The 15,858-nt window shown below is 39.3% G+C and overlaps 4 protein-coding genes across 10 annotated transcripts; 2 read left to right on the top strand and 2 right to left on the bottom strand.

Annotated features, from left to right (window-relative positions):
- Positions 1–230: 230 nt before the first annotated feature.
- On the bottom strand, positions 231–4,313 carry LOC111488397 (protein EMSY-LIKE 3-like). 2 transcript variants are annotated; one of them, XM_023136125.1, is made up of 9 exons: positions 3,486–4,311; positions 2,810–3,021; positions 2,604–2,713; positions 2,060–2,501; positions 1,912–1,980; positions 916–1,155; positions 756–824; positions 611–674; positions 231–447 (listed from the first exon to the last, which is right to left on the bottom strand). In XM_023136125.1, exons 1-9 carry the CDS (start codon positions 3,511–3,513, stop codon positions 398–400), a joined length of 1,284 nt encoding a protein of 427 aa, XP_022991893.1. In that variant the 5' UTR covers positions 3,514–4,311; the 3' UTR covers positions 231–397. The 2 variants fall into 2 exon arrangements, with proteins under 2 accessions (XP_022991893.1, XP_022991894.1); XM_023136126.1 differs by lacking the exon at positions 2,604–2,713 and having other exon boundaries at positions 3,486–4,313.
- A 675-nt stretch (positions 4,314–4,988) lies between these two features.
- On the top strand, positions 4,989–8,141 carry LOC111488427. Of its 4 annotated transcripts, none has more exons than XM_023136167.1 (5): positions 4,991–5,370; positions 5,542–5,747; positions 6,387–6,408; positions 6,540–6,669; positions 7,394–8,141. In XM_023136167.1, exons 2-5 carry the CDS (start codon positions 5,738–5,740, stop codon positions 7,727–7,729), a joined length of 498 nt encoding a protein of 165 aa, XP_022991935.1. In that variant the 5' UTR covers positions 4,991–5,370; positions 5,542–5,737; the 3' UTR covers positions 7,730–8,141. The 4 variants fall into 4 exon arrangements, 3 of the variants coding, with proteins under 3 accessions (XP_022991935.1, XP_022991933.1, XP_022991934.1); XM_023136165.1 differs by having other exon boundaries at positions 4,992–5,370; positions 6,340–6,408; XR_002719190.1 differs by lacking the exon at positions 6,387–6,408 and having other exon boundaries at positions 4,989–5,370.
- Positions 8,099–11,005, bottom strand: LOC111488402 (uroporphyrinogen-III C-methyltransferase). Its single transcript, XM_023136137.1, has 5 exons — positions 10,072–11,005; positions 9,903–9,980; positions 9,752–9,821; positions 8,912–9,189; positions 8,099–8,670 (listed from the first exon to the last, which is right to left on the bottom strand). The coding sequence occupies exons 1-5, from the start codon at positions 10,603–10,605 to the stop codon at positions 8,524–8,526; spliced, it is 1,107 nt and encodes a 368-aa protein (XP_022991905.1). The 5' UTR covers positions 10,606–11,005; the 3' UTR covers positions 8,099–8,523.
- Positions 11,006–11,444: 439 nt separating this feature from the next.
- On the top strand, positions 11,445–14,276 carry LOC111488394 (protein trichome birefringence-like 14). Of its 3 annotated transcripts, none has more exons than XM_023136122.1 (6): positions 11,445–11,593; positions 11,962–12,187; positions 12,432–12,587; positions 12,700–12,907; positions 13,007–14,009; positions 14,055–14,276. In XM_023136122.1, the coding sequence occupies exons 2-5, from the start codon at positions 12,031–12,033 to the stop codon at positions 13,836–13,838; spliced, it is 1,353 nt and encodes a 450-aa protein (XP_022991890.1). In that variant the 5' UTR covers positions 11,445–11,593; positions 11,962–12,030; the 3' UTR covers positions 13,839–14,009; positions 14,055–14,276. The 3 variants fall into 3 exon arrangements, with proteins under 3 accessions (XP_022991890.1, XP_022991889.1, XP_022991891.1); XM_023136121.1 differs by having other exon boundaries at positions 11,446–11,593; positions 12,423–12,587; XM_023136123.1 differs by having other exon boundaries at positions 11,447–11,593; positions 12,423–12,584; positions 12,712–12,907.
- The last annotated feature ends 1,582 nt before the right edge of the window (positions 14,277–15,858 follow it).

Genomic DNA, 15,858 nt, shown 5'->3' with positions numbered 1-15,858 from the left:
TAAAGCACACGTGGAGAATGATCATTGGGTATTCATTTTAATGTCATCTTCCAACTCAGATGACGTCTGTGTATGGCCTACTTTTCATTTTCCTTCTATTAGCTGTTGATAGGTTAGGTATGTTTTATCTTTTCTTTCTAAACCAGGAAACTTCTTAAAAGTTTACATAAGCAACCCATCAGCTTTCCTATCTTAATTCTTACCATTGCCAAAAAAAGGGAGAAGTAGAAGAAAACAAACAACCCCATCCTGGTATTTTACAAGGAAAAAGGAGCTTGAGAGTTTAGGTGTGTCACTCCCCAATTAACTCAAAAGTTGCTTACCACATCCAAATCACCTTTTTTTATCAACAGGATGCTCTTGCAGAGTGAACCACCTCCATTCAAAGTAATTATCGTTATTCCCGGTCCATGGATTGCTCGTGCGAGAACCGGTGGCCACCTTCGTCTGTTACAAAAGCAACCAAACCAGACAGGGTATCAAGGGATTTAGAGTTATCATTCAGCTGGCATTATGGATTGTTCTAAGGTGGTCCATACGATACGATGTTCATAAGCATGCGAAAAGAGTAAACAAGAAGAAGCATAGTTGAGACTGAAATGAAACTTACCGCTTCCGACATCAAAAATATCTCCGAGCTTATTAATGGCATCGATAAGTGATTGTTCGTGGTCCTGGACAGAGTAAGTTAGTGTATGAATTAAAAGGTGAAGAGAATAAAATGAAAGACTGCAGCTGAATCAAATGCTTCTTACATTGAGAACTTTCTTTGCCCTTTCAATTTCAACTGGATCTGGATGATTTGAACCAAAGACTCTCTCCAACTAAACAAAAAAGTAAAAAATGATTATATATGGATGCTAGAAAGCCAACAAATTCATAAAGGCCAAAAGAACAAATCCCTTGTGCTTGTACCTCTCTAATTAGAGTTTGTGTGTGGAGTATCCGTATATCGTCGGATGTCTTCTTGCCGATGCCATTTTTTGATGGCAAAAAATCTTTTCTCGACTGAGACTTGGTGACTCCTCTACGTCTACCTGCACCCGAGCCATCATGACCTCCCGAACGGTTCATTCCGTGACCTGATCCACCATAACCACCTCTATGTGGGATTCCTGGATCCTCATCAACCCATTGGAAGTCCTCCGGAGATATCTACACGGCCAATTCTAGGTATAAGCACAAGCGATGATTGTATTCCATTTCTAAGAACTCAGATCTTCGAATCCAGTGAAATTTCGAATAGGTAGTGCTTAATTCGATTACATAACATAACGGAATATTGAAATTTAACAAATGTATCTTTCCATGTAGAAATCATATAGGCAAAGAACTAAGTTATGGAAGGAATCATTGCCAATCCAGTAATCCTCTAGAAAAAGGATACAAAACCCATGTGAGATCCCACATCGATTGAAGAGGGGAAGAAACATTCCTTATAAGGGTGTGGAAACCTCTCCCTAGCAGACGCGTTTTGAGGGAAAGCTTGAAAGAAAAAACCTAAAGAGGACAATATCTGCTAACAGTTGGTTTGGACTGTTACAAATGGTATTATATCCAGACACCGAAAGATGTGCCAGCGAGGACGCTGGACCCCAAGGGGGTGGATAGTGAGATCCCACATCGGTTGGAGAGGGAAACGAAACATTCCTTGAAAACCTCTTCTTAGTAGACGCGTTTTAAAACCTTGAGGGGAAGCCTCAAAGGAAAAGTTCAAAGAGGGCAATATCTATTAGCGGTGGGTTTGGGCTGCAACAACCCATCATCCATCCCCAACCAAGTTCTTAACAAACATTTCAAAACATGAATTCTGTGCCTATATGATTTTCACACGATTTCAGATATGGAAAACCCATAGAAGTGAGGATGCAAGTATCTCGAGTTCAAAGAACAAGTGCTAGATAGATATACCTCTAAGAGATTAACCCACTCCCACGTCTCATTTGCAGAACCAATATCATAAACCAAAGCGTGTCGTCCCTGAGTAGACATAGATATACTTTCAGCAACATTCCTTACTGAAATACGAATTAGTAAACCATTAAAGAAGATAATTTACCTCAGCAGCATTGTAATCAGTTATAACAGCTTCATAAAAGTTATTATCATCCGGCCATCTAGTTCTTACTTTCCTCCCAATAAATGGATTCAATGATGCTCCTTCAGCTGCCTCAATGGCTCCAGAAGAAACCCTATTAGCAACTTGACTCCTGCCACTAGGAACTGAAGTTTGGTACTGTTTAGCTACAGATTTTTGTTTTTTGCCCTTGGTGGTAGGGATAGCTCCTCGTTTTGCAACAGACGACGATGGCTGATGAGGAGAAGCAATAGTTTGTTGGTGGAATGATGGAGATGGACCAGTAAACGACTGTGGAGGAACCAAATGGGTTAGTTTCTGTTTCTTGCGCGATGCAGAGATGGTAGGGCTGGGTATTGGATCATGAATAGCTTGGCTGGTACTGAGCTTACCAGGCTGATGCCCACCTGCCTGTCTCCACTCCCTGTAACATGACCCGAAGGTATCCATCAATATTAAAAAGAGCCCTCAAAACTACAACCTCTTAAAGCATTGGTTGATATTTTTCTTTTTCATGTTATCGAACCTTATAGTTCTAATCATGTCATCCGCGTTAACTCGTCCTAGAAGCTCTCTATGCTCTTCATTTGATAATCTTAACTCTTTTCGGAGTTCTGTGATCAAACTTTCTTTCTCCTAAAGAAAATACATTCCGTGAGGCAATCATTAAAGCCTAAAGCCTGATCAAATAAATTTACGACTATTAGATACTTGAAATATAAACAAAAGTACCCAAGTAATGGCATCAGCTTGAGCTTTAAAGGCTCTAAGAACAGAACTGTAAGCTTCCTTCTCAAGTTGATGAATTTGAGCTTCCATGTCAGTTTCACCATACATCCTGTGATATGGGACAGAACCCATGCCTGATCTTCCATTCCCTGAAACACGGCCACCACCTCTTGCAATTCTATTCTGGTGCGATGGAGGGAGATCATCATCGGTTCCTGAAATGGACGGTGTAACAAATTATACAGCTGATAGTTATTGTGTAATTTGTGTAATGATCCAAACACACCACTAGCAGATATTGTCCTTTTTGGGCTTTCCCTTTCCGGCTTTCCATCAAGGTTTCTTCCCCGGAAAGGGAAAGCTTAAAGAGGACAATATTTAACCATTGTGTTCCAAACAGGACAATAACACTGATAAACTAGTTCCTTCACAGATACTTTTAAATGCTCAAAAACCAAACAGCCAATCATCCAAACAATTACAACCATTTTTATACATGGTATGTTCTTAACCAGCTCATCACGGCTCATGGATTAATGAATTCCCTCAAAAACAAGTGTAAAAGGTCTCCAATCCTCACAAAGCAAGATTGGAAGCCCAACAGGGTAAAATTCCCAAATAGAACACTTGAAAACCCTAATAATTGAAACGAAAGCATGATTAGAGTTAACTTACTTACCGCTACTATCATAGGGCTCGATGTCCATAACCAGTTCGCAAACCGACCGAAAACCCTTGGATACACTGAGAAAGACACCGGAAAGTATAATGTAGAAAAAGAAATCGGGAACAGAGGAGAGTAGAGGCGCCGAGTAATGTGGCGTTGGAGCTCAAATCTGGCGGGAAGAAGACGAATCGCCGGCGGAGTGCGCAGAAATTGGGGTTGAGATTGAGATTGAAGTGAATTACGTAAAATGGGAACCAGCGGCGATGGAGAAATAGAACACTATGAACTCCTAACCTGAGTTTGGGACTGAGTTTGCGAGCGCAAGAACAGTTTTTTGGTCATCAAAATTATGGGAAAAAAAAAAAAAAAAAATTCCGGGACAACGGATGTGAACTCGATCTACAGCTGAATTATTTCCGAGCTTATAGTTGTATTCAATTCCGCTGGCTCGGAATTTACCTATTTGCCCATTGGTTTATTCTTTTTCATTTCAGCCGCAAATCGACACCCTCTCTCGTTTTCATTCGGCTGTCGACGTTATTCAGCTGTTCGTCGTCGCACCGTCTGCGGCTCGAACGACAGGTTGTTCTCTGGCTTGACATTCTATCTCTGACAGCTTTGGGTTCGAACGACGACGCGGGGTTTTCGTCCGACCGGCTTCGGCTTCTTCCTGCGACCATGATTTTGGTCTCCGACAGCACAAGGTACCGCCGGCTATGGGTACTCGACATCCTTCGTCCCCGGTCCCTTCGCTTCGACATTGGTCCGGTTTCTTCAACATTTACGGTCGGACTCTTCGCTTGCTTCACCTTTCTCTTCCTCTCATGATCGATAGAGGGAATATGGTTTTTTTTTTTTTTTTTTTTTTTTTTTTTTTTTTTTTTTTTTTTTTTTTTTTTTTTATAATTATTTTTTTAAATGTCGTATGCATATATAAAACAGGCTATTTCTCAACTATTTTGTCTAAATAATAATAATAATAAAACATTACTAATTTATTTTTATTTTATTTTTATGTAAACAAATAAAAATACATTAATATAGGAATAGAACTAATATTTCACGTTTTACATTTGTATCATTTTTTTTATACCAATATTAAGTATGGGGGAGAGTGTCACAATCCAAGGAGTGATTGTGCCTCTAAGTCGGTGAGGATGATGGCTAGTTTAAATGGGGCAGAATGTCACAATATCATTATAAGTAGAATAGGTTGTGACCTTCATGTTACAATAAGAGAAACGACTTTGGAACTCATCGGACCACACGAGCGCGTAAACGAGTGTGATAATGCTAGTGAAGAGAACAGTGGATCATCTAACACACCATCACACAAATAGGTATTGAAAAGAAGTCAAGTTATAAGTAAGGTAAGGGCAATAAGAAGATAAAAGTTCTAAGAATTATCTCATTTATAAACATTTTAAAAAATATATATAAATTTCTATTACAACTATAAAAGAAATTTAATTATTTTATTTTATTTTTTATTTTATTTTTTTTTAACAGAGAAATAAAGGAAATTTTAGAGATTAAAGAACCATTTTAAACCCTTCAAACAAGTTTTGATGCGCAAACGAAATTATACAAATTCAAATTACGAAACCTAGTCATCGTCGCCGGTGAAATTCAGAACCGGCGCTCGTTCCAGTGTCCAAGATGGCCGAAGGAGATGCAACTGTGTCAGCTTCCACAAGCTCCAACCGAGAAGGAGGATCATCACTCTGCGAAGAGTGTAAATCGAAGCCATCCAAGTACAAGTGCCCCGCTTGCTCATTGCGCTCTTGTAGCCTCAACTGCGTCAATGCTCACAAGAGGCACAGTGGCTGTACTGGCAAGAGGAAGCACATCCAACTCGTCCCGCTTTCTCAGTTCAACGATTCCATCCTTCTTTCTGGTACTTGAACTCCCTCCCTCGATTCATCTCACTGGTTTTGAATGTTTCAATTACTACTGATTTTGCGTTAGTGGTTCTGGAACTGTTTAGCTTTGTAATTTGATTGGATTCGCATATCTGTGTTCTTGCGTCTCTAAGAATGGATATAATGGTTGTTTTTACGACATGTAGATTATAATTTGCTGGAGGAAGTGAAAAGAATGGCTGAATCAGCTCAAAGATTCAGAAAGAAATTGTGCCCTTATACTCATGCTTACTTTCGCCTACCATTTCATCTTAAAAGTTTGGGCACTGCTGCTTCAAGCAGGAGAACAAAAATCATGTTTCTCCCTACAGAAATGACAAAGGGAAAACAATCAAACTCGACATGACAAGAGGTTATCTTCTCCTTATTTATCCATGTGTTATCTAGAAAGCTGTATCCTCTGATGTTGAGGACTGATGGAAGAGAGTCTCACATTCGCTAATTAAGGGATTATCATGAATTTATAGGTAAGGAATACATCTCTATTGGTATGAGTCATTTTGGGAAAACCCAAAGTAAAGCCATGAGAGCTTATGCTCAAAGTGGATAATATCATATCATTGTGGAGAGTGGTGATTCCTAACATAATGATGTGGTTGGTTGATTTTCTTAATCCCAAGTACTCAGTAGCAGAATTTTAGATGTTTTTACTCCAAATGATGATCTTGGTTTGTTATTGTATTTGAACTTTGTAGACCATTGATCACCATGTAAACATTTTGTATATTGACAGTCACTTCACTGTGCTCAACCTTCAAGTTAGTAACTGTAGTTTGTTTTAAGAATGGAAGTGGTCATACTGCAGGTTTGATAATAAGAATTCTTCAGGATTAGGCCAATCAATCAGGCACCTAGTTTGTTATTCTGGGAAGCAATTCTACTTAAGTTTTTCTCTTTTCTTTTCTGAAATTGTTCCTTGATAAACGAAGTTTCTTTGTTTACAGGGAAAAAACAATCTTCTGGACAATGGAATGGCGGTTTAACTCTACAGATATTGTTTTAGTTGACCATGGGTGAGTTCTTTTCCCAACGCCATAGGAAGGATGGTTTATTATCATTTTATTTTGGTTCTTTCCTCCAAAATCATGCCTAGTGATTGGACCTGAATAATGAAATGCTTTGAAAGTATTTCCTTTTTCTGCAGAGTTAATGAAAGCTCGAAGCTCTGTACCATTCTTGAAAACCATCTACAACCAAGTCCGTGGAAAAATCAACTTCAGAAGTTCTGTGAGCAGCTGGATAGCCTCAAATTTTTTGTCCGTACAAATCCCAAGGTTTTATTTCAGTTCCTTTGGGTTGTTTCTCAAGTATTTCATATAAGATGTAGTCGATTAGTGGCATAGCCCGTGAGATCCCACGTTGGTTGGAGAGGAGAATGAAGCATCTTTTATAAGGGTGTGGAAACCTCTCCCTAAAAGACGCGTTTTAAAACTGTGAGGCTGACGACGATATGTAATGGGCCTAAACGGACAATATCGGTTAGCGGTGAGCTTGGGCTGTTACAAATGGTATCAGAGTCAGACACCGAGCGATGTGCCAACGAGGACGCTGGGCCTCCAAGGGGGGTGGATTGTGAGATCCCACATCAGTTGGAGAGGAAAATGAATCATTCCTTACAAAAGTGTGGAAACCTCTTCCTAAAAACACGTTTTAAAACCGTGAGGTTGACAGTAATACGTAATGGGCCAAAGCAGAAAATATTTGTTAGCGGTAACCGGTGCACTTCTGTCCTACAGCCCGCTTGTCATTTGTCTGTCATTATTTTGTAATTACAAGGTAGAGAGCCATGTAGTCTCTTTTTTGATGTAAAAGAAAAGGTAAAGTAAACCGCTCTAGGATTAGTGTCATGTTTGAGCATGGAATTAGAACGATTTTGTCAATTCACTTAATGAAGCATTCCTTAAGGACGGATTGTATAGTAGCTATTTGCTTGAAAGAATTAGATATCCAAGAGCTTCCTTTAACTTGCCTTGTTTATTATGTTTAATATGTATATAGGGAGCTACATCGCCTTTCCGTGAGCTGGACTCGAGATTGCCAATTAGACAACTATTTTACAACTTGGTTTTTGTGGAATACCCTATTATATATGTTGTTCTACCCTCTCAAACTCCCAACTTCCAAGTAGTTAAAACGGCCAATCCAATGAGTCATAATCCAGAAGATACCAATACTGGAAAAAATGATCTTGCTAGTCATGAAGGTGTTGCCTTCAGGGTGGAAGAAATAGAAGATGATGACAACTCCTGCAATCCTCAGGTTCTTGATCTGTTGAAAGTATCAACTTCAAGCCCACACCCAAAACCTGCATGGTGCTACACTGGGGAACCATGAGTTTGGGAATGGCCCGAATTCAAGCTCCCAGGCCGAGGAGCTAGCAGTTCCGAAAGGATTGGAGTTTGATTTTGAGCAAGATCTGCTAGATACATGCTCAAATATCATGGCACAAATCAATTCAGATGATTTTCTTGATTGGGAAGGAGACTTTTCCAAGGGAGTTGAAGAACTGGAGGAAGGAGAGATTATGGAATAGTGATTAGCATATCGTATATATGTTTTTTTAATGACATTTGGAGTGAAACGTTATTATTCACAAATCCCGGACTGCAGGAACTATAAAGTCATATTTGAGGTGAAGTTCTACAATATTTACGAGCTTGCCGTTCATAGTCTGTATTTCTTTGTTATTTGGAGAAGTTATACTCAAGATAAAAGACAATTCTACAATACATTGGTTGGTGATAAAGTAATCTCATTGCACCAGAGGCCTCATGAACATGAACTAAGAAAAAATTGAAGTTTGGAGGTTCTATTTGAACCAATGCAAGAAATCGTATGAGGAGATGCTGCTCACCGTGCTCCGGCAGTAGCATCCAAGGAGGAAAACCACTGCATCACTCCCGTCCTTCGCAGAAAACCAGAGTCCAGCCATTTGAAGGCAATGGGCAGACCACTAAAATGCAGAACAGAAAGACGAGTCCCCTATTCTTCTTTTTCCGCTCTGTCATGGTTTCAATGTTTTCTCCACAAAATCAACAAGATCTTGTGGAAAAACTCGGCGTCCAGAGCTTTTTAAGTGACAGAATGAAGAACTATTCCTGTAACCTTTTGTAGACTCTTTAACTCAATTAAGCCTCTACCAAACTGGAGGCTTCTTTGGAAGAAAGTGACCAATGTGGTGAGAGAGAAACCACTTTTCCAATTATAATTAAAGTAGGTGAAACCAACTCTGCTGCTTTGATTTCATCTGCAAGATCCTTCAGTTCTGCAAAAACCTGCACAAATGTAATAGATCCAAGCAAGATTTGTTAAAGGCAGGACACCAAGATGAAATGAAAAGACCAAGTGAAAGTATGCCCTGCCCCCTTGATATTAAAGTCTAGGCCCAGATGTCACTAAAAAAGTAGCTCGATGTAGAGAGATCTCCTGGTTTAAGTAGATTTGCTAGAATGGTAACGAATCGGAACTCTACCCAACTCAGAACAAAAGTTGAAGGCAGCAGAGAATTGTGCTTACTATTCTTTGTTGGGGTGTTGTCCCTCGTTCAATGGCAGCAGCTGGGGTATCAGGGGGCAGACCATGATGCATCAACTTAAGGGCCAGAGATGGAAGAGTTGATAGACCCATGTATACCACCAGAGTTGAATCTGGATCAGCTGCATTCTCTGCGACAAATAGAGGATCGGTTCCACCCTGTCTCGAGTGACCAGTGAGGAACCTGACACTTGTCGCAACGCCCCTGTGTGTCAAAGGAATTCCCAATTCAGCAGCTATACCTGAAGCAGCAGTTATCCCTGCAAGAGAAACAAAGGTACTTAAGAGTAGTTTCCTTAAACTGGTGATGCATAGAGATTACGTTGGGAATAAGAATGTAATATGTTAATGACAGTTCAGTGATTGATTCCGAGCATGAAGCAAATTCAAGAGACCTTGTAACCAAATCATCCTCACTTACTCGAGCTTGTCTTACCTAATTTCTTACTCCGGGTTCTATTCCACATAACTTAAGGTCACTCCATTCCCTTCATTTGGAAGGAGTCAAGGACAGAAAATAGGGTACCGCTAACAGATGTTATTCTCTTTAGGCTTTCCCTATTGAGCTTCCTCTTTTGAGCTTCTCCTCAAGGTTATAAACGTATCTGTCAGGGAGAGATTTCCACATCCTTATAAAGAATGCTTCGTTCCCTCTCCACCAATGTGGCTCATAGAAATGCTCTACGTCGATGTGTTAGAATGTAAGCCTCGCTGGGAGCGCCTACGAGTGCCTAGCCATCCCAAACAGGTGTTACATTCTAACCTAATATGGTTCATCCACTTCTGAAGGGACTGAAGAACTGGATTCAGAAATGCACTTACCAGGAACAATTTTGACTTGAATCCCTTGCTGTTGCAAGAAATCCATCTCCTCCCCACCCCTTCCAAACACCTAAAAAGAACACAAACAACAGAATTTTCAGGATGCATCACTAAAAATCATTTGAATGAGCCATTCAAAATTCAGACTTACAAGAGGGTCTCCTCCTTTAAGCCTCACAACTGTAGCTCCAGCTTCAGCAAAGTTCAGAAGTAACTCATGAATCTCCTCCTAAACAAATACCCATTCAGCAAAAATCTCAAAAAAGAAAAAGCCAAACCAAACCCATATTAAGTAGAGATTTTCAGAAGAAAAAGCTCACCTGGGTTCTGCTATGGAAACCAGCAGTCTTCCCCACATAGAGAAGCCTAGCATCAGAACCCACCAAATCCAACACATCATTAGACACCAATCGATCATACAAAAGCAAATCAGCACTCTGAATCACTTTCACCGCCTTCAATGTCAAAAGCTCTGGATCTCCAGGGCCAGTCCCCACCAGAAACACATTCCCAGGCCCACATTTCCCATCATCGCAACCACTACTTGCCCTCTTTTCCCTCAGCACCTGCAGCAATTTCTTCAGCTCCGGCAGCTGCAAGGCAATGTCATTCTGCCGTATAGACTCAGAATCACACGAAATAGAACACGATGAAGCAACAGAACTTTCATCCGCTTGGTTCTTGTACACCCAATCGTCTCTTTGGTATCTCTTCACGGAATGTTTCTCTGTAAATGGCGAAGAAGAAGAAGAGCAGTGAAAAGAACAAATGGGTTTGAAATTTGAGGATCTGGGTATTGTTGGGCGAGACGAAAATAGCGATGAAAGAGACTGTAGGTCGCAAACACGAGCCATGGCGAAGGAGAAAGTGGGAAAAAGCGATGTCCGAAAGGGGAATAAATATGGGATAAATGAGAGGAAGCCTGTGGCTCTACGGCTCTAACACATGGACTTTGAGGAAGATGAGAAGGCAAAAGGAAAGGAGTGGCGGCGGCCTGCCTAAAAAAATGAAGTAAAAGGGGAAGGAGACGAGGAGTGGCCTTTTGAGATGTGCGAGAGACCAAATTGAAATTCCTGGGACTGTCCATCGCAACTCGAGGATTTTTTCTGCCTTTTTCTTTTGAAATAGCAAATAAATGCGCAACTCTCTTCGTTATATGGGCCGTCGCTGAATTGGGGCGTAGCTTAATTGGGCCAGCTTAATTGGGCCTCGTGGTCCAGGAATCCCATCCGTTATAATGGCCTGGCCCATGATTATTATCAAGTAAATGAGCTAGCCGCGTGATTTACGAGCGTTGACTTTTCGGAATATCCACGATTTTGTTACCCAATATAATAATTAATTGTTTTATTAAATATAAGTTTTAATTTAAATTTTATATTTATTTGTTAGTTAAAATAGATTAGAACTATAAATTAAAAAATATATTGAAATTTTATGGATGAAATAAATATAAACGCATAAACTTCTAATTTAGCTTAGATTTATTTTTTTTATATTATTTTATTATTTATTCACAGATTCAATAATGAGACAATTTTCATGAGGAATAAAAGCTCGACCTCGAAGATCGAGCTAACCTCCCACCGGCTTGGGTCACAAACAATCAGAATACGCCACGTGGAAAAGGTAAGGGGTATTTTAGTCATTTGTGAAAACTTCCAAGGGTGGTCTCTGAAATCTCTCTTTTGTCTCACCGTCGTCGTCTCTGGACCTTTATTACTTCGGATCTGATGATTTTGAGAGGAGAGCTCTGTAGTTCTCTCTGAAAATCGAAAATGCCTCAGATTTTCTCCTAAGAAATCGCGTCAGTATCAGAATCTCCCAGTTTCCCTCATTTGGGTGCGTGATTTCTTGTTTGATTCAGATTCTTTTAGTGCAATCTCCACTGTTTTAGCTTTTGCTTCCTTACCCTCTTCTTATTTTCCAAGAATTGCTAATGGGTCGTGTCGATCGGTGTGTCAATCGAACGAAATCACATTTGGGTTGTGGTCGATTGTGGCACCTCTGTTTCTGTAAGACTCTGTTTGATCGAGTTAGCTTTGCATAGCTGATGATCTTAGCTTCTACATACCAAATTGATATTTGTTAGCTATTATAATGGCATTTAGCAGCAATCCGTGGCTCATTTGCTTCCATAATGTTACTTAGGGAAATGGAGTTGTGTTTTTGTTTACTGGTTTGTCTGAAAATTTCTTATGTTGCCACAGATGTATAGAGAGGCATATGTTGTCTATCAAATGAGGGAACATTTTCAATTCATGTGATATAAGCAAGAGATGAAAGGGGGGAACATCATCAGGGTGAGGGGGGGACATCTTTCCATTGCCTTGGTTGTTCTTATGTTTACAACCATATTGTTATGGAGTTGGGATAAAAGCTATTTTGCTAGTTTTCTTCCACTGACAAGACAGCAGTATATGATACCACTTTCAGGTATTTGCCCAACTGATCATAATTATATACTCTTTCTACCATTTGAGAAGTTTCTTGTGAATCTATGTTAAGAATGGGATAAAAATTGTAGAATTCTGCGCCTTCTTTCTTTGGAAACTTCACTTGAATGCTTAAATGTCATCAACTTGAATGATTTTCATTAATCTCTGTCTTGTTTTCTCTTATTTGTTCATAGCATTGTGCTTGTAGATTAATTTTCTATATCATGGCTTAGAATATGTAGTGAACGTGGCAAATAGTTCCTCAACATCAACTAATCCAAAGGATGAAATAGGTAATTCAGAAGACAAAATGAAGGAAAGAAGTAATAATAGAGATGAAAAAGAACAACCAGGAAAAGGTTCAGACTACTCTGATGCTGATTCTATCTCCAAAGGTAGAGCTTAGATTCTCAAAGTTTAGGCACATATTTGTTTGTTCTTCGTAGTTTTACACTGAATTCAGCTTTTGATCTGTTGAAAAATGATATCCAGTTCGTATCTAAGATATTGCTGCTCTTTCAGTTTGCAACTACGCCAAAGGTAGATGGGTTGAAGACAATAGGCGCCCATGGTATTCCGGGTTAGGATGCAAACAATGGCTATCAATAATGTGGGCCTGTAGACTAACAAAAAGAAAGGACTTTTCTTATGAAGGATATAGGTGGCAACCGGAAAATTGCTACATGCCTGAGTTTGAGCGTTCATCATTCCTTAGAAGGTACTTGAGATTTTATCCCTCCATGAGCGAAATGCTTGTGTGTATTGTATGCTTAAACCTTGTTAGTTCTAGCGATTTGACTGCAATTTTGGTTCTTAGAATGCAGAACAAAACACTTGCATTTATAGGAGATTCATTAGGTAGGCAGCAGTTTCAATCTTTAATGTGTATGCTCACTGGCGGGGAAGAGAGCCCTGAAGTCGAAGACGTGGGGAAGGAATATGGTCTAGCCAAAGCTCCCAGGGCTCGTCGACCCGACGGATGGGTGTATCGGTTTCCAGACACGAACACCACCATTCTATATTACTGGTCAGCCAGCCTCTCTGATCTAGAACCTATTAATAGAACAGATCCAGCAACAAATATTGCAATGCATTTGGATCAACCCCCAGCTTTCATGAGAAAGTTTCTCCATGAGTTCAATGTGTTGGTTTTGAATACAGGACACCATTGGAATAGGGGAAAACTTGAAGCAAATCGGTGGGTGATGTATGTTGATGGAAAACCAGTGGAAGAAAAGAAGCCTTTGGATATGGGGAAGGCCAAGAACTTGACTGTATACAGCATTGCCAAATGGCTCGACTCGCAACTTCCCCGACATCGTCGTAATCTAAAAGTTTTCTTTAGGACAATTTCGCCAAGGCATTTCTTCAATGGGGATTGGAACACTGGAGGATCCTGTGATAATATGATTCCTATGTCTGGTGGGAGTGAGGTTGTCCAAGATGGATCTAGTGACATTGTTGTTGAAAGTGCTTTAAAGGGTACCAAGGTGAAGATCCTAGACATAACTGCCATCTCTCAGCTGCGCGACGAAGGGCACGTGTCGCGCTATACCCGTCGAGCAATCTTAAACACAAGCGATTGCTTGCATTGGTGCTTGCCTGGCATACCAGACACATGGAATGAACTGCTACTTGCACAGATATAGTTTTGCATATCAGTGCTTTCAGAGTATACAAGATTCTTAGTAATGATTGTGGCTGAGAATCTATCAATCTACTTCAAATAGGCTGCCTGAAAGTACTATTGAAAGGATGTTACATGTTCTTCGTCCATGTTATTTGAGAAAGCGAAGAAGCCGAGCTATTTCGACTCGTTAGAACGAAAATTTGTTTCTTCACTGTTGCTGGCCTCATTCACTCATCAATATGTGTGGTGAAAAGTTTGCATCAATGGCTGCTCTGATCCATGAAAGGCAAACCCCTCCAAGTAAGGCTTTCTGCTTATTCCTTCTTCTTTTGACATGCATCATTGAGAATCCTGATTTCTTATGAGAATGGTTTGGGGATTGAATAGTAATGATCGCTGTTGGAAGAGACGATTTGGAACAATTTTTTAAGCACTTAGTTGCATGTTTTTTTGTTCATATATGTTTTTAATCGTGTAACCATTAGAGAAACCAGGAAATAAAAATGTCACATGTATAAGTCTCCAAATAGGAACAAATCAATCCCAAAAGAACAGGAAAAAAGAACAGAGCTAAGAACTAGAAGAACATGTTCTACAAACACCCACAAGCCAAAAATATCAAAATCAATGGATCCAACACAAGGAAAAGCTTCATGATCTTCAGCTTCGATGAATCGATTCAAGAACAGAGTTCACAATGAAAATCACAGGCGAGACAGATTTGCAGAAACTGGGAAATAAGAGACGATTATAGGAGCTTGAGATGTCTGTGAATCAGATTTTGGTTTGTGTTTGGAGGGCTGTTGTTTGTGTTTCATGTTTGAACGTTCTTCACCATGGGAGACCTTTGAAGAGAGAGAAGGAAGGAAGCAACCCAGGAGAGCTGAGACTATGAGAGAAGAAGGCATCTTATTGCGTTTTGGGCTTTAAGAAATCAAAGGAGAAGGGAAGAATTTGCTTAGATTTTTTGAGATGGAAAGAAATTAAATGAAGATATGATGAATTTATAGTCCACTTCGAAGACTGCAAAGACTGGAATGGTCAAAATTTTGAGTTTGGGGAACAAGCAAAGATCTTGCCAACCTCTTTCCTTTTTCCTTTTCAACCTTTTTATTCACCTTGTTGAGTAAGGTACAATGTATCGCACCTTTGCTAGCGACAAGCAATACGTAATGGGTCAAAATGGACAATATTTACTGGCGGTTGGCGTGAGTTGTTACACATGGTATCAGAGCCAGACACTAGGTAGTGTGCTAGAGAGGTCCTGGGGCCAAGTGGGGTGAATGGTGAGATCTTACATTAGTTGAAGAGAGAAACGAAGTATTCTTTATAAGACTGCGGAGCCTAAAACCGTGAGGTTAACGACGATACGTAACATGTTAAATCGGACAATATTACAAATGGTATCAGAGTTAGATACTAAATGATATGTCAGCGAAATCGCTAAGCTCAATAGAGTGGATTGTGAGATCCCACATCGATTAGAGATGAACAAAACATTCTTTATAAGGGCGTGAAAACCTCTTTCTAATAGACGTATTTTAAAATTGTGAAGTTGATTGTGATACGTAATGGGTTAACGCGGATTTACAAACGTGTATTTACTTCCTTAGTACTAATTACGATACTTCCTATGGTACAAATTTAGTTAGCAACTTCCTTATTATCATTAAATTATTACTATTTTCTTAACGAGATAATACAAATTAAAGTAAAGTATATTAAAATGTTGACTATAAATTAGTTATTATTTTAGTCAAAATTATCCATAAGACACGTATGGCAATTAGTAATTTAATATAAAAAAAAGATTTCCAATATTTAATCATATAATAGAAGAAATTTAAATAAATGAAAAAAAAAATGCTTGAAATTTGATTTTTCTCGTGAAAGGGAAATCTACCTTAAATCACATAAACAATGACGAAAGTCTTCGATGTATTATTTTATTTTATAAATTTTACACAAAATTAAATATATTTTTTTACAGTAAATAATAAATTTTTATATTATTATAGTATAAGAAATTTAACATTAAT

This window comes from Cucurbita maxima, unplaced genomic scaffold (assembly GCF_002738345.1).
Source record: "Cucurbita maxima cultivar Rimu unplaced genomic scaffold, Cmax_1.0 Cma_Scf00013, whole genome shotgun sequence".
Lineage (NCBI taxonomy): Eukaryota > Viridiplantae > Streptophyta > Magnoliopsida > Cucurbitales > Cucurbitaceae > Cucurbita > Cucurbita maxima.
This window is presented reverse-complemented; position numbering and strand designations above follow the sequence as displayed.